This window comes from Rana temporaria, chromosome 2 (assembly GCF_905171775.1).
Source record: "Rana temporaria chromosome 2, aRanTem1.1, whole genome shotgun sequence".
NCBI lineage: Eukaryota > Metazoa > Chordata > Amphibia > Anura > Ranidae > Rana > Rana temporaria.
The window spans coordinates 127782975-127808308 of NC_053490.1; the positions used below are offsets into that span (position 1 = coordinate 127782975).

A 25334-nucleotide genomic window follows, 5' to 3' on the forward strand; every position below is an offset into this window, starting at 1 on the left:
TCCAATGACGCGGGCGACGGGGGTGCAGGGCCAAGTCTGTCATTCTGTGTCTATGGAAATGCTGGACTTGGGATCATGCCTGCGTGGTAACCCTCAAGGAGAGAGCTTCTCCTAGGGGGTTTACCGATGTGGGGAGGAACTGAAAGTGACAGGTGGATCGGGGCCACGATCTGCAAAAAGGAGGTAAGTATGACATGTTTGTTATTAAAAAAAAACGAGAGATTACAACGCCTTTAATTAGAAATCCATCTGCAGTTACAGTTTTCTCTTTTCCCTTGCAAAGTTCTTTGTCAGTAAAGTCCATCTAATGCAGCTTCCTGTGATGGTGTGGTAATGATGCTGCACTGCTCCTGAATTCAGAGCAGAATTGTCACCCTTGTGTAGGCTGTGCCTACTTGCACTACAGAGGGGTGAAATGTTGCAGGATTTTGGCTATCAGCATTGTCACCGCTACTTCACAAACCTGTAGCAATCTTTACTTTTAAACTCCAATGCAGCAAGCCTCTTTAGTTATATTTCGTATTTAGCTAAAAGGTTGACTTAGATCTCATACACACTATTAGATTTTCTGCAGATTTTTGTCTTCAGATTTACCAAAACCATATATTATGAGGTCAAACCTTAAGAGTTTCAATTTGCATGCAATCAGGCAGGCCTTTGCACTACATGGTATTGGTAAATCTGAAGACAAAAATCTGCAGAAAATCTAATAGTTTGTATGGGGCTTTACATTATCAACCCCCCTGTTCAAGTGGAACACTCTCAACTCTAAAATGAGCAGAGAATCTCTCTCTTTAGCAGCATTGGCTTTATCAGGGTGGTCAGAATGATCACACTATTGTTAATTCTATATTTTAGGACCCTCAGACTTCTCCAATTAGTTATATTTGAACATTTGTAGCCCTCTTTTGGGTGATATGAGAAATGGCCTTCCCCAAACAGGATATTGCATCAAACCTGTAGGTTTATAAGAGAATCAGAACCTAACCTAAATAAATCTACTCTCAGACACATTCTAAAACGAATCTATCTAACCCTGTAAAGAAAAAAAATCGCTATACATACTTTTTCTGAAGCCACACCGGTACAGTCTCCAGCGGCGCCCTGTGTGCAGGAGAGAACCAACAATGGCTGGGAAGTGACGTCACCCATAGAGTTACTTTGGGGCTTCCATTGTCAACTGCCTCTCCTACACACTCCTACACACTGAAGCAGCCCCTGACAGCTCAGCGTGGGTCCAGACTGGCTGCAGAACAGCTAAGTATAGCTGTATTCTTCTTTACAGGGCTAGATAGATTGGGTTTAGAATGTGGCTGTTAGTAGGTTTAGAGTTAGTTAGGTTTTGGCTGAACTTCTACCTTAATAACAAAGTTGGCAGTGCCCCCACCGAGGACAGGGCCTCTGTGAAAAGAGGGGATTCCCTTCCTGGGAAATTAATCAAAGTAATTGGGAGCAGAGGAACTACTGCAACCAGCATATAACATTAACCATAAGTATATAGAGGCTAGGGATGAGCTTCAAGTTCGAGTCAAACTCATGTTCGACTCCAACATTGCCTGTTCGCCTGTTCGGCGAACAACGAACAATTAGGGGTGTTCGCGGCAAATGCGAAAAGCCGCGGAACACCCTGTTAAAGTCTATGGGAGAAAAGTTAGCATGTGAAATAGCGCATGTTTCCCGCACTTAGAACTGTCTCTGCACAAAGTGTAATTTCTGAAAGGAAAAAAAGTCTTTTAAAACCGGACTTGCGGCTATAATGAATTGTCGGCTCTGGCAATTCAGAGCGAATTCATTCATAAAAAAAATATAGCGTAGGGGCCCCCCCAAATTCCATTACCAGGCCCTTCAGGTCTGGAATGGATTTTAAGGGGAACCGTCAATTAAAAAAAAATAGGGTGGAGTTCCCCCAAAAATTCACACCAGATCCCTTATCCGAGCACCTTAACCTGGCCAGCCGCAGAAAAGAGGGGGGGACAGAGTGTGGCCCTCTCCTGAACCGTACCAGGCCACATGCCCTCAACATGGGGAGGATGTCGATGTTGATGGGGACAAGGGCCTCATCCCCACAACCCTTGCCCAGTGGTTGTGGGGGTCTGTGGGCGGGGGGCTTATCAGAATCTGGAAGACCCCTTTAACAAAGGGGGCCCCCAGATCCTGCCCCCCTATGTGAATTGGTAATGGGGTACATTGTACCCCTACCATTTCACGAAGGAAGTGTAAATAGTTGGAAAAAACACACACACACACTGTAGAAAAAAGTCCTTTATTAATAAAAAAAAAATCCAGCGGTGGTAATTTACTCGGTCCCAGCTCCCTGCTCCAACGTTGTCTGTATCCAGCGACGGTTGATCTCCGGTCCAGCGATGAGAAGATCCATCAATCCAGAGCGCAGCCACGCCGACCTCCTCTCTCCGCTGGACAGAGCCCAGCGAATGACGCGCTGTAGCTTTGACATTTCTTATATAGGGGAGGCGGGGCCACCCGTCACGTGACCCCGCCCCCTCTGACGCACCCTCTGCTACGTCACTGGGGAAGCCCAGCAAGGGGGAAGACTGGGCTTCCCCAGTGACGTAGCAGAGGGTCTCTGGTGAAGCGCTTTACTTTTGTGTACAAATAATATTTTTTGAGTGTTGCATGATATTTAAAGAGGCAGCAGCATTACTGTAATATATTTCAAGTAAGTGCACCTTAAGGGTTGGTGCCCCTCTTCTCTTTTATTTTATTTTAGTTGCAAGATGAATACTGCATTTACTGTCTGCTGTGAGCTACATTTTCACATTTACATTCCTCAGTTCTTGTATATGGGAATAAATCATTTCAAACTTAGTGATACCACATAGGTTCTGCTCTGCTGAAGTATTACAGGATCCATCTGTAAATGACAGCTTGAGTTCCTCCACATTGTAATGTGCCATATGGTTTTTCTAATCAGAATGTTATTTGTGATCTTACCTGGAGCATTTTAGAGATGCTAAGTAAGAGCTTTCCCGAGCAGCCTGCCTGGCCAGCGAGAATAATTCCACCCTCCGCAGGAGCAAGGTGTTATCCCTTATACAGCATTGAGCCGCTGCTTCATTAATTGTCAGCTGTAAAGGAAACAAGAGACAAGATGAACAGGGTGTTATAATGAATCTGTATAATAGACCTTATCTGTACTACATACAGAGTAACAGGAAACATTTTTTTTTTTAGATGGTAGGCAATCAAAAACACTAAGCGCTCTCTATCCGATATGGCATTACACCATACCTGACACCACGTTTGACAAAAAAAGACAAATATTCTCAAAAGCCTTCAACATAACCAAAAGATTAATCTTGGCAATGACTACATTTTCATTTTTCATGCTACTTTTACTACCAAGTGCGATACAAAGGATATCCTTTATACAAGAGGTCTTCAATTTTTGACAGCTTTTATTACACCACAAGCTCTCATAACTAGAGCCGCCCACTGATACACAATATGGGCTGCATATACTAACATATGAATTGGCATAAAGATAAGTGTATTTAATGAAATGCTTGAAGTGAACACATGTACAAAGATAGCCTTATATGTGACAGTATACTTGGATACACATATGGCTCTTAAGGGGCTTTTGAAAGAGGAACCACAGAACCCTGTGAAAGACACAGGAGAACGACATTTCCAGGAGAGGTTGGTTTCCTAGCAAACTTTAGTTGTCATTTTCTCATAAGCAGGAGAAAAAAAGTATTGTCATTTTCTTATTTTTCACAGAAAACAGCTTTCTTTCCATTTTTAGATTGCCATCAGGTTAACTTTAAATAACGTTACAAGGCTTGGAAAAAAATGGCTAATGGGCCCCAAGAGTCAGGAGCTAGCTAGAAAAATCTTGGGGCCCATAGTATGTTTTATGTGGGAAAACAAGAAGAGCAAATACTGAGATTATAATCTGCCCAGGCCATAACAATTAGTCCGAATCTAGCTATCATTTTTATCAAATAAGCAAAAAGAAGAGATGCACATTGAACTGTTTATTATTTATGTTCTTCATTTCACATACACATGCCCTATTCAGTGTAAAATAAGCAAATGTGGAGGATGAGATCTTATAAAAAAAAGAGACACCATTTGTTGGTGACAAGGGATGAGCTTCGTATTCGAGTCGAACTCACGTTCGACTCGAACATCGTATGTTCGATTGTTCGGCGAATTGCGAACGTTTTGGGCCGTTCGCGCCAAATTTGAGTGGCGTGTCATGGGCCATAATTCACTGCGGCATCGCAGTGCATTGCTGGCTGATGATTGGCCAAGCATGCACTATGACCCGCATGCTTGGCCAATCACAGCTTGCAAAAAACGGAGAGCCATAATTGGCCAAAGCCAGGGTGGCTTTGGCCAATTATGGCTCAGGGGGTTTAGTACATGCCCCACACTATATAATGCTGCCTGGAAGTCGGCCTTGTGTAGTGTGTCGGTGGTTTACAGAGAGAGAGAGAGATAGTGTAATTTTTTGGAGTTAGATAGAGCAGGCAGGCTAGTCAGTTAGAATTACAGTGTGTAGAGGATATATGCATCCCAGGTGTTGTATATATATTTATACACTGTATTGAGTTTAGCTAGCTGCAGTATTTTCAAGTGGTGTACTGTCTGTGCCCTCTGTACACCTAAAGCTACGTGTGTGTAAATAAAAAAAATCACAAAAATAAAAAATGCATGCTAACAAAAGCACCATGCATTTTGGTGCAGCGGCATTTAAAAATAAAATGAAAAAAAGGCCCATGCACTTTGGTGCTATTGAGGGGTGGCAGGCAGTTCATTCTCAAATTAATAGGCTGTTCTGCAGCAAGACACATACTCTGATGCATCCCATAGATGTGAAGTTGAACCTTTAAAACACAGTCAGGAGGCCGAGGCGCACCAAAAAAAACAAATTTTCAAAATTTCAAATTTGTCATTGGGACAGAAAGTGAGGTGCAATCTTCTGAACAGATGCGCACAGACAGCAAAACAAATGTTGCAGGGGTGATAACCCCTCTCTATGTTTTCCAAAAAGCTTCAAAAATAGATTTTTTTGGCTGGAGCTACACTTTAAAAAAGTACCCGTTCAAAATTACAAACAGATTATACTTAACAACAAACCTACAGTCCCTGTCTTGTTTGCACCGCCTTTATACTGCTGTTCAAAGTATATAGGGCCAAAGGGGCTGGTAATGACCTGGGGGGAGGGGGCGGGGAAACCCATGCTATTTTTCTCAATGATTTTCATCTATATTGCAGACATTACATTAAAGCCGCAAGCAGTTTTAAATGACTTTTTTCTTATAGTAACACCCAGCAGGTACGCTATTTAAAGGAATTTTTCAATTTTTTTTTCACTTTAAGCATCATTAAAAACACTGCTCCAGAAAAAACGGACGTTTTTAAAACTTTCTTTTTCCACTGATACATTTTCCCTGGGGCAAGACCCGGGTTCTCAAACCCGTTTTACCACAATAACTTGCATATTAGCCTTTAAAATTAGCACTTTTGAATTCGAACGTTTAAGTCCTATAGACTTCAATGGGGTTCTAAATGTTTGCGCGAACGTTCGGTCCGTTCGAACAGGGGGGTGTTCGGCTCATCCCTATTGGTGACCTATACTCTGATTATTGTATCAGCTTATATTCATCTAACCTAAGGTTTACTTTACTAAAAAGTAAGTGGAGTGTACCAATTGGACATCAACCATTCAGTGATGGGCAGGAGAAATTAAAAAGCAGATCTTCTTCTTCACATGATCAGACCTTCAAAATGAATGCACAGTATACAGTATTAAACCAGGCCCAGGTTCACATCATTACTTTATTTGACTTCACAATTTAGTGAAGGAACCCAGTTAATTATGTAGCCACCCTGTCCTAAACAGGGGTTACTATCCAAATTTAGTTAGGCGGGGTGGTAGACAACCTAGCTGATTTATAGTCTACTTGTTCATTTGGGTTTATCCTCCTCTGCCAGTAGGTGTCACTGGTACCTCTGGTATTAGTATGAGAAACTACAGTAAAACTGATTTATGAATAATCATTCTTCCCCCAGCCAACCTATAAGCAGGCGCTTCCAAGGGGGTTCTGAAGTGTTATTTTTTTTGCCATTTTGATGCTGTGAGGTTAATCAGTTTGACTATGTTGGTACTTGTTATATTGCAGAATTGTTGCACTGTGTCCTGCTAAGCTAGTGGTTCCTGAGAAGGAAGGATTAATGCTACTGGTCAGGTTTTCCCACTCTTTCCAGGAAGGTTACCACCCCTGCAGGCCATACCATATAAATAGGGGCTCATTAGTGCCCTTGAGAGAGGTTAGGGGAAAGACTGAACCGCCCCCTGGGGGGAGCCCAGTCAGGGTTCCTGATGGGGTCTGGAACCTATGGACTTGTGCTACCTTAAAGAGAAGGTAAACCCAGGAAAAAAAACACCACCTGCAAGACAAAGGCATAATGAGCTAGTATGCACGGCATACTAGCTCATTATGTAATACTCACCTCCGATCAAAGCCACCGCAGCCATCCTCCTCCAATGCCCGGGCAGCCAACATCTTGCCCAGGGGTTACTTCTGCGTATCGTGGCGGCGAAGTGACGGCACAGCCTTAATGAGGAACGACACACTACAGTGCGCCTGCGACGCTTGTCTAGGGCGCATGCGCCGTAGACAGTGGCGCCTATGATTATAGTAAATATCTCCTTAACCGTGGAGGTTTAGGAGATATTTCAAGCACCTACAGGTAAGCCTTAAACCTAGGCTTACCTGTAGGTTAAAGTGGTTGTAAAGGGTTTACAACCACTTTAACTGGACTCTCTTAGGGGTTATTGCTACCTCTTGTGGATTTACTGCCTGTGATGGACTCTTGCCTTGAGAAGAACTATTTATGAATTTGGCAATCTGCCTAAGAAATGACTGCCTCATTGGGCACCATTCGGGGAAACTAGAGAGCTTTGTACCAGAAAGTGTGTGTAAGATGTCTTTGAGAACTGTTTACTTGTGAAATGCAACTACCTCAATAAATGGCACAATAAAAAAGGTATGACCTGGCATAGCCGCAGCAGCACAATCTCCATCCCTATATATATGGATAAAAAGAAAATAAATGAACAGTGGGACTTTAGTTGAGATTGGTTGCTGCAACTGATTATTATGGAGTATATACATATATATATATATATATATATATATATATATATATATATTGTACAGGACACCGTGGCTGGGTCCTGGAAGGACGTTATATTTCCCCTCTGTTTGGACTGTGGTACCTTTAAGGGAATGGAAAGGGTTAACGCACCTGTCTAAGGAAGTAGTTTAAAGCAGACAGGAAGTGCAGGTGAGAGAGGAGGAGTGTAGGAGAGTCCAATGCATGGTGAATGGTGGACAAGGAAAGCTGTGGAAGCTATGAAAAGCTGTGAAAAGCTGTGAAAGGACTTGGCAGTGTCCTGCCTAAAAACCTGCTACTGAAGGACTTACCTGGAAGGACTTGTGAAGGATGCTTCAGTAATTCTCCCTGCTCGTTATATTGTGTGTGTTAGAGGTAAAAAGGGTTCATGTGTTACAGGCTGATTGATATGTTAATGACCCTTCCTCAGCCAGCTCCCTATTTCAAAGAGTTAATTGACTCTCCTGTGTGTATTGTTCTAAATGTTAATTGATAAAGGAATGTGTCTGATCAGGTTAAACATAGCGGAGCCGAACCGGCTAGATACTGATTAGTTCAAAGAAATATCCTTATTTCAAAGGATCTGTATTGAAGACTCCCCACTGTGTGAGGGGGGGCGGAGATTGTCATTGTAACAGTTGTAACCACATATAAGCTCTGTGTTATACCATTAAAAGTCTGTCTGGTTCCAGCAGTAAGCTTGTCTCATGTGTGGATGATTCTGTGATGTTCTGTTATGGGAAGAAGGGACTGTTTGACGGGGATATCATATCAATACCGTCACAATTGGTTGGCAGCGGTGGGATTTTCCCTTCTATTCCCCTTTACATCCGGATTCCAAGCAGACACTGGAAGAACTACTGGAAGTTTGTGGAAGGATTGCTAGCAACAAAACCAAGCGGGTCATCATAGCAGAATTAATGGAGCGAGACCAGGAGGACGGGATTGCAGCAACGCCAGCAGTACAAGAGATGGAGACACCAGTGATTCAGGAGGAGGAATCACCAGCCAACAAAGTAATGAGAGAGAAGCTAGCATGGTTCGGTCCGAACCCAACGGCAGATGTGGTGCTGAAAGTGATGGACCTGTTAGCAAAGGCAGAACTACAGAAGGCTAAACAAATAAGAGACGCAGAACTACAGAAGGATAAACAAATAAGAGATGCAGAGCTACAGTTAAAACTGGCAGCAGTCCAACAAGCAGCCGCACATTCTCCAAACAGTGAGTACAGCACAGCAGACGCAAGGAAGATTCCGTTTAGCGCTTTTAAAGCTTTTGATGAAAAGGACTGTGAGATTGATAACTACCTGGCAGATTTTGAGCGACAATGTAACCGGCACCGAATAGCTAGAGGAGAGTGGGTCGCAATATTGTCAGGCAAACTGTCAGGCAAAGCTTCTGATGCTTTCCGGACCGTGCCAGATCAGGATATCCATAGCTACGCCCGGGTTAAAGAAGTGCTCGTGGCTCGTTATGCAGTAACCCCAGAGTCCCACCGACAGAAGTTCAGGGACTCACGCAAAACCACGGAAGACTCTTACGCGGAATGGGCATGCCAGTTATCCCTGTCGGCCTCTAACTGGGTTTACAGCAGCCAGGCCACCACCGCAGAGGACATTTTGCAACTAATGCTCCTGGAGCAATTTTACAATCACATCCAGATGGACGTCAAAGACTGGGTGAGAGATCGCAGGCCCATGACTCTACCAGAGGCTGCGAAATTGGCGGATGAATATGCGGATACTCGCAAGACGAACCAGGTCACACCACAGGTACAACCTCCACGACCAACGGCGCCCTCACACCCACCAGCCGCTAGATACCAACTTCCTAACAGACCGGTGACATCTAGCCCTCGCTATCCACGCCAGGAGGACAACGAACAACGCTGCTTCCGGTGCAAACAGCTGGGTCACTTCAAGCAGAATTGCCCCATGAACAACAACACCAGGTCAAATTGGTCTCAACCTGGGTACCGCCCACCAGCAGCAGCCCATTGTGTAGACTCGGCTAGGGATCTCCAGGAGCTGGGTCAGGAAGAACCATTGGGCACCCCTTACGAAGTCCTCACGGTACAATCTGTTATTACGGACAACAGGGAACACCATTGTCAGCTGGTCATGGGTGACAGCCATGAGCCGGAGGGGCCCTGGAGGGAGCTGGGCAGAAAGAGGCACCGCCGGCTACCCCCCAAGAAGAAGAGGTCCTGGAAGCCGTATAACCAGCTGACCTGGGAGGAGAAGAAGCGACTGGAGGAGAGGGAGTCGCAGCGGGCGTCCCAGATGCGGGCCGAGATGTTCGCCAAGGGCCCACCGGTGGCCCCTTACACCACCACCCAGTTCCTGATGATGAAGGACCATGTGGAGAGCCTGCAGGACATGAGCAAGCAGGAGCTGATCCTTGAGTACATAGAGCTGGAGGAGTGCATAAGCCGCATAGAGGAGGAGAACAACCACCTGAGGTCACAGCGGGGTGACCCCCCCAGGCTCCATGAACTGGAGATGGAGCTGGAGAAGCTCAAAGAGGAGAACCGGCGGCTGCGGAGGGAGCAGAGGGTGGCTGACCCTATGGGGCACTGATTCCCCCCCCCCCCGGACTCTGAGCACCAGTGCTACAGCATTTCAACAAATATAACTTTTTCTTTTTATGAATCTCCTGTGATTGTCACTTCAGAGCCATAACCTGCCCCCTCCCATAGCGGGACACCTAGACGGCGGCGCACAGACCCATTTGCCGTCTTCACACTGACTTCTGGTGACTCTGCAGATTGCACAAAGACTTGGGGACTGACCGGCGTGTGATCTGACGACCCGGTGACATACCTGAGTCTGAAGCAGTTGCCAAGGGAGGTCAGTTACGCCAAACGGAGTTAACCTCGGACTAAAAGCTCTGAACCCGTCAACCCTACTGGACCAGGGAAGGTCCAACCGGGTTTGCCGGAGCAGGGAGAAGAAGGGGGGCCATTGTGAAGGATGCTTCAGTAATTCTCCCTGCTCGTCATATTGTGTGTGTTAGAGGTAAAAAGGGTTCATGTGTTACAGGCTGATTGATATGTTAATGACCCTTCCTCAGCCAGCTCCCTATTTCAAAGAGTTAATTGACTCTCTTGTGTGTATTGTTCTAAATGTTAATTGATAAAGGAATGTGTCTGATCAGGTTAAACATAGCGGAGCCGAACCGGCTAGATACTGATTAGTTCAAAGAAATATCCTTATTTCAAAGGATCTGTATTGAAGACTCCCCACTGTGTGAGGGGGGGGGCGGAGATTGTCATTGTAACAGTTGTAACCACATATAAGCTCTGTGTTATACCATTAAAAGTCTGTCTGGTTCCAGCAGTAAGCTTGTCTCATGTGTGGATGATTCTGTGATGTTCTGTTATGGGAAGAAGGGACTGTTTGACGGGAATATCATACCAATACCGTCACAGGACTGTTTAACTGCGATAGCAGTTCTGAGCTGTACAAGTCGGTGAGACTGTTATTTCTTTTGTTTTTGCTGCTGCTAAGCCATTTAAGTTTAATAAACCTCAGTTTTGATTTAAGAAGCCTGTGTCCTGCGATCAAGCTGGTCCCCCAAACATTACAATATATATACACAATTATGTAGATGCTTGATAAAGATTGAAGAGCCAAACTGTATAGGCATCCTAGGGGTCAGAACTCTACATGTTTCGTGAATCACATTCACTCATCAGTATGAATACAAAAATGAATTCACTGTATAGAGTAAGTACAGAAAATCAGATATATAAATATAATAAACCCTTCATAACAATGAGGGAGAGAAAACTTTCTGAAGGATCCAAAAAAGTTCCCTTAAGAAGTACTTAGATGAACCGATACTTACAGATCAGCTCAAGAACTGACTTATGTGAGGATGAAGAGAGTGGGATAGGGGGTCCCCATCACATGCCCGGGCCTGGAGCTGAGGCAGGAAACCCAAACCAAATCAGGGGGTCAGCTAGTTGGCAGGTCAGGTCATCACAATGCAATCCCAGAGAGGATAGATGACCTAATAACTTTTTTGGATCCTTCAGAAAGTTTTCCCTCTTTCATTTTTATGAAGGGTTTATTATATTTATTTATTATATTATATTTATTCATCAGATTTTTTGTACTTACAGTGAATTAATTTTTACATTCATACTCCTGATGAAAACGTGTAGAGTTCTGACCCCTTAGGATGCCTTTACAGTTCTGCTCTTTCATATTTATCTAGCATTTACGTAATTGTGTGTATATATACAACACGTATGAATATTGCACTTTAATCGCAAGTCCTTGTGGTATTCTTCTGTTAATATGTCAGCTTCATTTTGCTGTGTTTTATGTATATGTTGTAAACTGTATCATGCATTTCTAGATCACGGAAATTGTGTTTGATAAAGAAAAGTTATAACTTTATGTATATATACTCTATAATAATAATTTGCAGCAACAAATCTCATCTAAAGTCCCACTGTTCATTAATTTTCATTTTATCTATACCTCAGTAAATTAACTTTATTGTTCATATAAATTGCCTGGTCTGAAGTCTCTAAAGGGGTGTATACATGGCATATCAAAAGAACAGGGCTTACAACAGGGGACTGAAGAAGTTAGAGAAGATACAGTACAGGTGTCTAAGAAGCAGAATGTTGTCCAGAGGAGGCTATATTGTCGTTGCTAGGGTCTACTGTATTTGTGTCACTTGCTAAACAGCCTACCAGTCAGGAAACAGTTGATATAGCAGAGGTGTGTAGGTGATGGATGCTCTGGTATTGAAAGGATGTTGTACTTGGCCCCTGTACTAGTGACTGGTTCCCCACATACAGGGGCCGACCTTGCCGCACAGAGTACTTAGGAAACTAGCCTGGCAGTCATGTGTGATGTAGTGAGGCCTCAGAAGGAGAACAAGCATGAAGTTATGGAGAAGAGCTATTTCTGTATCCAATAGCAGCAGACAGAACACTGTCACTAGGAGTGAGGTGATGGCACTGCTGAGTTGGTGGAGACTGCTACAAGCTCCGCGGTACCAGCTCAGAAATTATGTACACCCGGGGAGAGGTAGTCTCTAACATAGGGTGACCAGACATCCCCGGTTTCAGGGGACAGTCCCTGGATTGAGGACACTGTCCCCGGACCAAGTCTGTCCCTGGTTTTGTCCCCGGATTGGATTTGAACAGGGGCTGGGGCAATTTCAAAGACATTCAGTGCAGAATAAAAAATAAATTCTGAATTACACACCTCCACTCCACCGCTTCTACTAGCTTGGGGGGGGGGGGTCCATTATCTGTGCCTCTTTCTGATGATCATGTGCTGGTCAGAGCGGAGGGAATATTTCTTCAGTTTCGGGTGCATGCCCATTCCGCTCCACTTCTGTTTTTCTGCCTTGGCTCAAGTCCCGACCAGCTGCCTGCCTGCCTATCTCCTTGCCTTCCCTGGTGGAGGCCTGGAGAGTGAGACTTGACAGGCTGTGAGGCGGGCGGCGATGGGCATAGAGTCGCTGATTGCCACCATTACTAGTAAAAAAAAAAAAAATATGTCCCCGGATTTCATTTAAAAAAATCTGGTCACCTTACTCTAACAGTTGTGTCCAAAGTGCTTTAGTGTCATGTCAATAGTGTAAAAAGTGTGGCCATAGATTACAAAGTGTTAACTGTGCAAATCCTCTGCTTGCTTCTAAGTCTGGAGTATCGCCTTAATGTTGATTTCGCAAGACCATGGATGCTGCCTGTGTTACATGCATTAGCGAGTGCAATTCCATGCTAGAATGCCTTATGCCCAGCCTACAACCCTGTAGGAGGTTTATTGCCACTGGTGCATGCTGGTGCACTGGTACATGCCATTGGTTCATATCCCACTATTGTATAAGTAATCTATACCCTGAGATGAAATGTCGGCCCATCCATGTCCCTGCTTCCAGGGTTCAGGGGGGTGCTACAGTTACATAGGATAAGCATCTTTCTTTCTTAGGCCGCGTACACACGGTCGTTCCAAACCAATGAGAATGGTCCGACGGGCCATTTCCATCGGTTCACCGCTGAAGTGGCCTGATGGTCTGATGTGCGTACACACCATCGTTCCAAAACCGATCGGGTCAGAACGCGGTGATGTCAAACACACGACGTGCTAAATAAAACAAAGTTCAATGCTTCCAAGCATGTGTCGACTTGATTCTGAGCATGCGCGGGTTTTGAACCAATGCTTTTCTGTACTAACCATCGGTTTGGACCGATCGGTCAGCGGTCCATCGGTTTGATTTTCAAGCATGTTTTAAAATTTTGGACCGAAGGAAAACAGACCGATGGGCTATACACACCGTCGGTTTGGACCGATGAAACTGAACCTCGGTCCATTCTCATCGGTTTTGTCCGACCGTGTGTACGCGGCCTTAGTGTTGAGTATATTGGCCTGTTGTACAGCAAGGTGCCAGGTAGTCTTTTTCCTGCTCTCCAATTTCTACTACAATGAGCACACGCCTCTTCTGTCTGCCTTTCTACTAAAAGAGCTGTCCCGATAGAAGCTGCCAAGCAGCATGCACAATTAAGTCTTCTGTATTGGGCTAAAAACAACACAGACTCAAACAAACATCTACAAAGTCAGCTGTGGCGATGTCTATGACTATCTGTTGTCATTCTGGCAAAGAGTACTTACATATTGTAGGCTGTTACTGAGCATAGCTCAACAGATTTATGCCGAAACCAAGCAAAAAAAAAAATCTAACATTATAATCTATTTTATTATCTAAAAATAAACTTGCAATTTACACATGAGCTGTGATACTAATAATAGAGCTGACATGATTTCACATTTATGTAAATCAACTTGTATATTTTTATGTTTGCTTTTGGTGTAAAAAATAGTGAGTGTAAGAAAGAATGATATACAGGTCAGTGCAAAATATTTCTCAACACAGCAGTAGAATTTAGCCCTTTCACATAAGCTGCAGCGGCACTTTGCCGGCGGTTCTGCAGCGCAGCCCATTGATTTCAATGGGCAGGGACGCTTTAGGAGCGGCTTATACACCTTTCAGGGGTGAGCAGATATCTGTGTAATACAGGTATTTGCTCCCACTTGCTGACATAGATCACTGCGGTGATCGTGGTGACCTACGTCATGCTCGACGCCTACGCGGTCCTCCCCCGCTGTCTCCTCGGAAACACACAGGTCCCAGAAGATAGTGGGGACCAGTAAGGAGGCACAGCGCAACTCACGCATGCGCAGTAAGGAACCTGAAAGTGAAGCTGCAAGGCTTCATTTCCTGATTCCCTCACCGAGGATGGCGGTGGGGGCAGCCGAGAGCCTAGCGATTGATCGGCCATGGCTGCCGACATTGCAGGCATTTATTAAAAGTCAGTAGCTGCAGTCTTCTATTGTGTGTAAGTTTGGGGGAAATTGGTTAACATTTGATGTATTTTATGTACGTTAAGCCGCCGTCCTTTTTTTCCCATAAATAGAGCTTTCTTTTGGTGGTATTTGATCACCTCTGCGGTTTTTATTTTTTACGCTATAAACAAAAAAAGAGCCTACATTTTTTAAAAAAGACAATCAAAAAGACTTACGACGGCGTATCAGTAGATACGCCGTCGTAAGTCCGAATGCGCACCGTCGTATATTTAAGCGTATTCTGGAAACCAGATATGCTTACATTTGGCTAAGATACGACCGGCGTAAGTCTCCTACGCTGTCGTATCTTATGTGCATATTTACGCTGGCCGCTAGGGGCGTGTACGTGGATTTAGGCGTTGAATATGCAAATGACCTAGATACGCAGATTCACGAACGTACTTGCGCCCGATACGCTGTTTACGTAAGGCGTTTTTCCGGCGTAAAGATAAACCATCAAAAAGATGGCGCAGCCCATGCAAGGTATGGACGACGGAACAGCTGTCGTATTTTACGTTGTTTGCGTAAGCGTACGTGAATGGGGCTGGGCGTATGTTACGTTCACGTCGAAAGCAATGAGTATTTGCGACGTGATTCTGAGCATGCGCCCACATGCGCCGTACCAACGGCCCTCATTTACACGGTTAATTTAAATGAAGCCCACCCACTACATGCCTACTTTGAATTAGGCGGGGTTATGCCGGGCCATTTGCGCTACGCCGACGTAACTTAGGGAGCAAGTGCTCTGTGAATACAGTACTTGCCTCACTATGTTATGTCGGCGTAGTGCAAATGGGATGCGCTACGATGGCATAAAGATATGCCGCCATACGTGAATCTGGCTAAATATTTTTTACTTTTTACTCTAATAAATATCCCCCAAAAATCTATAAAAAAATAATAATTTTTTCCTCAGTTAAGGCGATATGTATTCTACTACATATTGTTGGTAAAAAAAAAAAACGCAAAAATCGTATATTGATTGGTTTGCGCAAAAGTTATAGCATCTACAACATAGGGGATAGCTTTATGGCATTTTTTTATATATATATATATATATATATATATACAGTGGGGATCGAAAGTTTGGGCACCCCAGGTAAAAAGTTGTATAAATGTGCATAACGAAGCCAAGAAAAGATGGAAAAATCTCCAAAAGGCATCAAATTACAGATTAGACATTCTTATAATATGTCAAAAAAAGTTAGATTTTATTTCCATCATTTACACTTTCAAGAGTACAGAAAACTAAAAAATGGCATCTGCAAATGTTTGGGCACCCTGCAGAGTTAATATCTTGTACTGCCCCCTTTGGCAAGTATCACAGCTTGTAAACGCTTTTTGTAGCCAGCCAAGAGTCTTTCAATTCTTGTTTGATGTATCTTTTCCCAGTCTTCCAGTTCTTTGAGATTTTTGGGCTGTCTGTCATGCACTGCTCTTTTAAGGTCTATACATAGAGGTCAGGAGATTGTGAAGGCCATGGCAAAACCTTCAGTTTACGATAGGGTTGTCCTGATAGCGATACTAGTATCAGTATCGGGACCGATACCAAGCATTTGCCCGAGTACTTGTACTCGGGCAAATGCTCCCGATGCTTCACCCGATACTTGTACTGTCAGCGGTGATCAGTGCATGGGGAAGTTACAAGCACCGATTACCACTGTATAGATTTAAAAGTAATTTCTCCGCTTCTCTCTCTCCCCCCCCCCCCAGCTTTCAGCTGCTTTAAAATCAGCGGTGATCGGTGCTTGCAACTCCCCCACACACGATCACAGCTGACTGTCCCGTGTCCTCCTCCAGCCCCCCTCTGTTTTGCTGCAGTCTCCCTCCCTCCATGTCCCCCGCCATGTTTCTCTCTCCTTCCATGTCCCCCCGTGTTTCTCTCTCCCTCCGTGTATACCTCCGTGTCCCCCCGTGTTTCTCTCTCCCTCCGTGTATCCCCCTGTGTATACCTCCGTGTCCCCCGCAGTGTTTCTCTCTCCCTCCGTGTTTCTCTCTCCCTCCGTGCTCCTTCTCTACCCCCTGGAACTGTCAGGATGGAGAGCGAGGTAGGAGCCAGTAAATCCGGCTCCTTACTGCTCCGAATAGACAGAGTCAGTGATCACTGACTCTGTCTATTCACATAACTGAAACATTGTAAACTGTGATTACAATGTTTCAGTTTATGAATGAAGAGAAGCGGCTGTCTTCACTCCATTCATTTTTCATTTGAAAAAAAGTATTGGTACTTGTACTCAGTCTTAAAAAAGTGGTATCGGGACAACCCTAGTTTACGCCCCTTGATGTAATCCCCCGTGGATTTTTTAGGTGTGTTTAGGATCATTATCCATTTGTAGAAGCCATCCTCTCTTTAACTTCAGCTTTTTCACAGATGGCATCAAGTTACCATCCAAAATTTGCTGAAATTTTATTGAATCCATTTTCCTTCTACTCGTGAAATGTTCCCTGTGCCACTGGCTGCAATACAACCCCAAAGCATGATTGATCCACCCCCATGCTTAACAGTTGGACAGAGGTTCTTTTCATTAAATTCTGTGCCCTTTCTTCTCCAAACGTACCTTTGCTCATTCCGGCCAGAAAGTTCTATTTTAACCTCATTGGTCCACAGAACTTGTTTCCAAAATGCACCAGGCTTGTCTATATGTTCATTTGCAAAGTTCAAACGCTGATTTTTGTGGTGAGGACGTAGAAGAGGTTTTCTTCGGATGACACTTCCATGAAGACCATATTTGTACAAGTATCTCTTTATAGTGGAATAGTTTACCACAACTCCAGTGTCTGCCAGATCTTTCTGGAGGGATCGTGCAGTCAAACGTGGGTTTTGAATTGCCTTTCTAACAATCCTGCGAGCTGTTCTGTCTGATATTTTTCTTGGTCTTCCAGATCTTGCTTTAACTTCCACTGTTCCTGATGACTGCCATTTCTTAATTACATTCCGAACAGAGGATATTGACATCTGAAAACACTTTTCTATCTTCTTATAGCCTTCTCCAGCTTTGTGAGCGTCAACTATTTTCAGTTTCAGTTTTCTAGACAACTGCTTAGAAGAACCCATGGTGCTGATTGTTGGGGCAAGGTCAGATGAGTCTGGGCATTTAAAACCTTTGAGATTGACATCACCTGGTCTTCCAAGACGATGATTGAGAACAATCCATGACACTGGCAGATCTCAGCTTTGCAAAGGGGGCAGTGCATGCAATAAATTCTGCAGGGTGCCCAAACTTTAGCAGACGCAATTTTTTGGTTTTCTGTAATTTTGAAAGTGTAAATGATGTTAATAAAATCTAACTTTTTTGACATATTATAAGAATGTCTAATCTGTAATTTCATGCCTTTTGGAGATTTTTACATCTTTTCTTGGCTTCGTTATGCACATTAATAAAATGTTTTACCTGTGGTGCCCAAACTTTCGATCCCCACTGTATATTTTTTACTAGTAATGGCGGCGATCTGCGATTTTTATCGCGATGCAACATTATGGCGGACACATTGGACACTTTTGACACTATTTTGGGACCATTGTCATTTATACAGCGATCAGTGCCATAAATAGCCACTGATTACTGTATAAATGACACTAGGGGGCGATCAAGGGGTTAAGTGTGTCCTAGGGAGTGATTCTAACCATGGGGGATGGGCTACCACTGACATAACAGCGATCACTGCTCCCGATGACAGGGAGCAGCAGATCCCTGTCATGTCACTAGGCAGAACAGGGAAATGCCTTGTTTACATAGGTGTCTCCCCGTTCTGACTCTCTGTCTCACAATGGCGGGCCGCCGGCAAACATTGAGTTTGCGGGACCCATGGACGTGCGGCAGGTTAACGCGCACGCTGGCATCAGCACGCTTGCGCCCGCACGGCAGCAAATTCGAAGGTACATACAGGTACGCCCATTTGCCTGTACGAGCACTTCTGCCCGACGTAAATGTGTTAATGTCCCTAGATTGCCTTGTAGAACACAGAAATGCATTAAACTTCTTTCATAGGTTTGGAAAGTCAAACTTGGGCAGTGCAAAGTTTCAGGGCAATTGATTGAGGTTTAGGCACATTATTACACGTTAAGCTATATTAAGCCATTTTCACATTAAATGTTTTAGTATGAAATCATAATTAATACTATCTAAGAATGTCCATGCAAATATTTATTTCTACTGCTCAGCCAATTGCACAATTGGACATACAGTTGAACATGGTACTAGCATTATATAAATGTTTTTTGTTCGTTTTTTGGAAACCCTCATTTGTAGTCATATATTGTAAGTTCGTTTAATATTTTTAACCTCTTGGGATCTGCGCTATAGTCAAATGACGGCTACAGCGCGGATCCCAAAATCCAAGTGGACGTCAATTGACGTCCGCCCCTTTGCGCGTTCCCCGCGCGCGCTCCTGAGTGCGCAGCGGGGAACTGCTGTGCTGGCCGTGTCCCTTGGACACAGCCAATCACAGATCGCCGCGAACGGCCAATCAGAGTGGCCGTTTGCGATGCGATCTGTGCGGCCAATGAGAGATGATCTCATATGTAAACATATGAGATCATCTCTCATTGCCGTTTTACACAGAGACAGCGGTGCTGTCTCTGGAGAGGAGACCGATCTGTGTCCCTTGTACATAGAGACACAGATCGGTCACCCCCCCCCCCAGTCACCCCCCTTCCCCCACAGTTAGAACACTAATTAGGGTACACATTTAACCCCTTCCTCACCCCCTAGTGTTAACCCCTTCAATGCCAGTCACATTTATACAGTAATTAGTGCATATTTATAGCACTGATCGCAGTATAAATGTGAATGGCGCCAAAAATGTGTCAAAAGTGTCCGATGTGTCCGCCATAACGCCGCAGTCCCAATAAAAATCGCAGATCGCCGCCATTTCTAGTAAAAAAAAAAATAATAAAAAAAAATAATTCTGTCCCCTATTTTGTAGGCGCTATAACTTTTGCGCAAACCAGTCGCTTATTGCGATATTTTTTTTTTTTTACCAAAAATATGTAGAAGAATACGTATCGGCCTAAATTGAGAAAATGAAAAACTATAGTATTGAGAAACAAACGGAAAAAAAAACTATAGTATATTTCTAGTAAATGGTCATACTGAGGTATTATTTAAAACAGAGTAACAATTTGGAATCGGATCAACCACCTGTTTTTACCGCCTCCTGCTTGCCCGTGTGAAAGAGACCTAAGAGCTTTGACAATGAATTGCAATCACACAAAAGACCTCAGGTAGCACAGTATATTTTGTTAGCATGCATCACATCCACCAATCAGATGCAAACTTTCATTCCGGCGGTACTAACGCAGACTTTTATACTTTTAAACAGCAAAAAAGTTAACTATAAAATCTAAAGGACAGAACAATGGAGAAATTGTTCTCAGCTATCAATCCTTTAGATGACAGTTTTTTATTACAGATACAATTATTCGATGTACCGTATTAATGTATTATTAGAAATTACCGTAGTTGGTACGCTCTGTGCAGCTCTGAATGTAAATCCAATAATAACTGACCCCATCAGAGCTCATTAGCATTTTCAGTACTGGATCTTTCATTTAATAACACAAGTAAGGTTTTTCTCCCTGTGTGAGCTCCTGATAAGAGCACCGCTCGGTATGCCCAATTTCCCATACACTTTGACTGTTAAAGGGGTTGTAAAGGTTCGTTTTTATTTTCTAAATGGGTTCCTTTAAGGTAGTGCATTGTTGGTTCACTTACCTTTTGCTTCTATTTCCCTTCTAAATGTTTTTTTTCTTTGTCTGAATTTCTCACTTCCTGTTCCTCCTCAGTAAGCTTGCCCCCATCATCCCCGCAGGGATGTAGTCCCAAGGGAGGGGGCGAGCATGCTGACTAACCCCCAGCCACAACGGCTCGGATGATGGGGGGGGCAAGCTTACTAAGGAGGAACCGGAAGTGAGAAATTCAGACAAAGAAAAACAACATTTAGAAGGGAAATCGAAGGAAAAGGTAAGTGAACCAACAATGCACTAGCTTAAAGTGGGAGTTCACCCGAAAAAACAATTTTTGACATTAGATTGAGGCTCATTTTGGGAAGCAGAATCGGGTGTTTTTTTTTTAAATCGAAGCAGTACTTACCGTTTTAGAGATAGATTTTCTCCTCCGCTTCCGGGTATGGTCTTCGGGACTGGGCGTTTCTATTTGATTGACAGGCTTCCGACGGTCGCATACATCGCGTCACGAGTAGCCGAAAGAAGCCGAACGTCGGTGCGGCTCTATACGGCGCCTGCGCACCGACGTTCGGCTACTTTCGGTAAATCGTGACGCGCTGTATGCGACCGTCGGAAGCCTGTCGGAAGCCTGTCAATCAAATAGGAACGCCCAGTCCCTCAGCCCATACCCGGAAGCGGCGGAGAAGATCTATCTCTAAAACGGTAAGTACTGCTTCGATTTAAAAAAAAACACCCGATTCCCCTTCACAAAATGAGCCTCAATCTAATGTTAAAAATTGAGTTTTTGGGTGAACCTCCACTTTAAGTGCCCGTTCACACTACCGCGATTTGGGATCCGATTTGTGTCGCCCCAAGTCGCGCGACATGAGAAATTACATTGAAGTGAATGAGAGCCGTCTTAATGTACACTACTGAAGTCGCTCCGACTTCAGAAAAGGTTCCTGTACTACTTCAAGGCAACTTCTAGGCAACTTTTCTCAGGCAAACCCCTCCCTCCCACAGAGCTGATTATTCTTCGATTGACCACTGGCAAAGTCGCCTGTCCTGGAGGCGACTTGAAGTCGCGTTGTAAGTCACTCCATGTCACGCTGAAGTCGCGCTGAAGTTGTCTCGCAAATTCGCGCTGGAAGTCGCGTTGCCCCTGTGTGAACCGGCACTTAAGGAACCTATTTAGAAAATAAAAAACAAACCTTTACAACCCCTTTCGGCTCTCATACACTAGGATTTTCTTTTTAATTAGTGGCGTCCATTGATTCCTGAGCGTAGTGTCACTTGAAGCTCATCACACAAAAAAATCATAAAGCTTCTCTTGGGCAGAGTCATGTGTTTTGGCTCCAATAGACTTCAATGGGAGCGCCTGAAAAAGCATAAAAGTTACTTTTTTGTGCTTTGTTTTTCTTGTTTAGCCACTTTCTTTCAAAAATACTTGTGCCTAAACACCCAGCTCAAGTGTAAATGGGGCCTTACTGTTCCCAGAGATCAACTTTAAAACTCCAATGCCACTTATTAAAATATCTAAAATGCGTGTTTTGGCAAGCAATTAGAGTTCATTTCTTTTTTAAGCCTATATTAGAAAAATAAGACTTAAAAAGTTGAATTTGGGTTTTTAGTCAGGCCGCGTACACACGATCGGTCCAAACCGATGAAAACGGACTGAAGGACCTTTTCATCGGTCCAAACCGATCGTGTGTGGGCCCCATCGGTCAGTTAACCTTCGGTCAAAAAATTTAGAACTTGCTTTAAAATTTAACCGATGGACTGATAACCGATAGGTCAAAACCGATGGTTAGTATGCAAAAGCATTGGTTAAAAATCCACGCATGCTCAGAATCAAGTCGACGCATGCTTGGAAGCATTGAACTTAGTTTTTTTCCCCACGTCGTCGTGTTTTACGTCACCACGTTCTGACCCGATCGTTTTTTTAACCGATGGAGTGTAGGCACATCAGACATCAGTCAGCTTCATCGGTTAACCGATGACAACGGTCCTTCAGACCATTCTCATCGGATGGACCGATCGTGTGTACGCGGCCTCAGAGATACCCATATATTAAATATTAAACAACTAACAGACTTTTTTGATAATGCAGTGTAGAGATCAAATCTAAACAGCAATTTCTGGGAGACCAGCAGAAGCCATTTAGATTTTTGATGTCAGATACCTACTGTATTTATTGGCGTATAGCACTCAATTTTTTACCCTGAAAATAGAGGGTAAACTGTGCCTGCGTGTTATATGCAGGGGGCTGTGGAAAGTTTTTCCCTGAAACTTCCCTCTTAAAGTTAGACCGCGTACACACGGCCGTTTCAAACCGATGAGAATGGACTGAAGTTCTGTTTCATCGGTCCAAACCGACCGTGTGTATGGCCCATCGGTCTGTTGTCCTTCGGTCCAAAATTTTAAAACATGCTTTAAAATCGAACCGATGGACCGCTGACCGATCGGTCCAAACCGATGGTTAGTACAGAAAGCATCCGTTCAAAACCCGCGCATGCTCAGAATCAAGTCGACGCATGCTTGGAAGCATTGGACTTCGGTTTTTTCAGCACGTCGTGTGTTTTACGTCACCGCGTTCTGACCTGATCGGTTTTTGGAACGATGGTGTGTACACACATCAGACCGTCAGGCCACTTCAGCGGTGAACCGATGGAAACGGCCCGTTGGACCATTCTCAACGGTTTGGATCGACCGTGTGTACGCTGCCTTAGGGTGCGTGTTATACGCCTGTGCGTGTTAGGCCTTGTACACACAACGGGACATGTCCGATGAAAATGGTCCGTGGACCGTTTTCATCGGACATGTCCGCTGCTGGATTTTGGTCTGATGGCTGTACACACCATCAGACCAAATTTCCAGCGGACAGCGAACGCGGTGACGTGGCCGCGTCATCGCCGCGACGATGACGCGGCGACGTGCGCGACCCTGGAAGGTCAATGCTTCCACGCATGCGTCGAATCACTTTGTCCGGTGAGTCGTACAGACGACCGAACATGTCCGACGGACAGGCTTCCAGCGGAAATGTTTCTTAGCATGCTGGAAAATTGTCCGGTCGGCCGTACACACGACCGAACATGTCCGCGGACCAGTTTCAGCAGACATGTTCGGTCGTGTGTACGAGGCCTTATACGCCGATAAATACGGTATTTATTTGTGATTTGCTAAGTACAGTTGGTTCTACGACTCATGGAATAAGTCATCGTTATTAAAAAAATTTCCTTTATCAAAAACAAGGAGAGCAGCTTCACCAACCTCATGCAGCGTGAGTCTCTTTCCTTCACGTCTCTTGGAGTCACTTCTTCCATATATAGCACTGTGCCTTCTTATCTCCCTCTCTTTTCTGGGCCCTCCGTCTGCCATGTGAAAGATATGGCCCAGTGACCTCCCCAATTTTTTGTTTATTTTAAGCATGGATCGTGCCTCAGCTATATCACCACGTGGCAAGCCTTTCATCAGCCTTTCCACACTGTCTGATATCACCTGTACCATGTCAAGGTCCAACCTTTCACCTCCTGGGCCATATGGCATTCCTCTCCCATCTTCATCATCATCCACATCATCGTCATCTGCTTCATTCTGATCTGGAGAAACCTGCACTGTCCAAGTTCTGCCGTCCAGTTGTACAGGTGATCTTTTCTCATGCTGTTCCAGCTGCTCTGGGACACCAAAACCCACATTGGTTTTGTTTAGGCTTTCAGAATTACTAATAACGCCATTACATTGTCTACCAACCCTTCCCATTGTTTCAGATATCTTGAATAAAGGTATGCTGGTGCTTAGAGGGGCATTTCCCAAAGGTGGCTGGTTGAACAGTCCTGGATTAGTAGCCCAGTCTCTTAAGGCTTTCTGTAATCTTCGCACATGGAGAGGCTTTGTTGCCATGCCAACCAAAGACATGATCTCCAAGAATTCATCTTCTCCGGCTTCACAAAGCTGCTGCACGTCATCGCCGCCCTGCTGGATGAAGGTGTCATAGTAACCCAGTAAGTTGGCTCTCTGCAGGACACGATACAGCTGTAACTCACCCAGGGTACGAGGGAGGGAAGATGTGTCTGCACAGATTCTACAAGTTAAAACAAGAATTAAAGATTTAAATTATGTTTGTAGCTTGCATTGTGCAACAAATATTGGAAGTTAACATAAATACATTTCAGGAAACAAAGTGATATTAGTTTATAATTAAAGTGACCTCATCAGCAACTTAAACAATTGCAGGTTAAAGCACAGAGAAATCAAGAATATTGTATTCACTTGCAACGTTCCTTTGAAATTGCTTGAAAATTTTGCAACTCAAGGATGAGTCAATTCCCTAGCACATCATAGCCCTCTACTCTTCTGGGAAAGTCTAAAGCCTCATACACACGATCGGATTTTCTGCGGACAAAGCGTAGGACTTTTGTCCAAAGGGCGTTGGCCAAGAACTTGTATTGCATACAAACGGCAAAGAATTGTCAGCCATCAGCTCTTTAGCGCCACCCTTTGGGCAACTTCTGCTAATGTTGTATTATGGTTAGCATTGCTTTTGAGCATGCGTGTTTTGGAGTTTTGTCTGATGTACACATGATCGGATAATCCATCAACACCCATTTGTTGGCAGACAATTTTAAAGCTTGCTATCCCACATTTGTTGGCGGAAAATCCAACAACAATTGTACGATGGATCATACAAACAGTCAGATTTTTTGACCAAGCAGCCTGTCATCACACAATTCCCGTCGAATAATCCGATTGTGTGTATGAGGCTTAAAGGGGTTGTAAAGGTTCATTTTTATTTTCTGAATAGGTTCCTTTAACCACTTAAGACCCAGACCAAAATGCAGGTAAAGGACCAGACCTTTTTGCGATTCGGCACTGTGTCGCTTTAACTGACAATTGCGCGGTCGTGCGACGTGGCTCCTAAACAAAATTGGCGTCCTTTTTTTCCCAGAAATAGAGCTTTCTTTCGGTGGTATTTGATCACCTCTGCATTTTTTATTTTTTGCGCTATAAACAAAAATAGAGCGGCAATTTTGAAAAAATTCAATATTTTTAACTTTTTGCTATTATAAATGTCCCCCAAAAATATATAAAAAACCTTTTTTTTTCCTCAGTTTAGGCCGATACGTATTCTTCTACCTATTTTTGGTAAAGAA

At 44.0% G+C, this 25334-nt stretch overlaps 1 protein-coding gene across 1 annotated transcript in view; it reads right to left on the reverse strand.

Annotated features, from left to right (window-relative positions):
* The window catches only part of NAB2 (NGFI-A binding protein 2), a 54927-nt gene that overhangs the window by 24941 nt on the left and 4652 nt on the right, over positions 1-25334 (reverse strand). The window contains exons 2-3 of the mRNA XM_040339345.1: positions 23455-24265; positions 2953-3086 (exon numbers count right to left, since the gene is read on the reverse strand). Coding sequence (XP_040195279.1) covers positions 2953-3086; positions 23455-24265 — 945 coding nt within the window. The remainder of the gene's footprint in view (positions 1-2952; positions 3087-23454; positions 24266-25334) is intronic.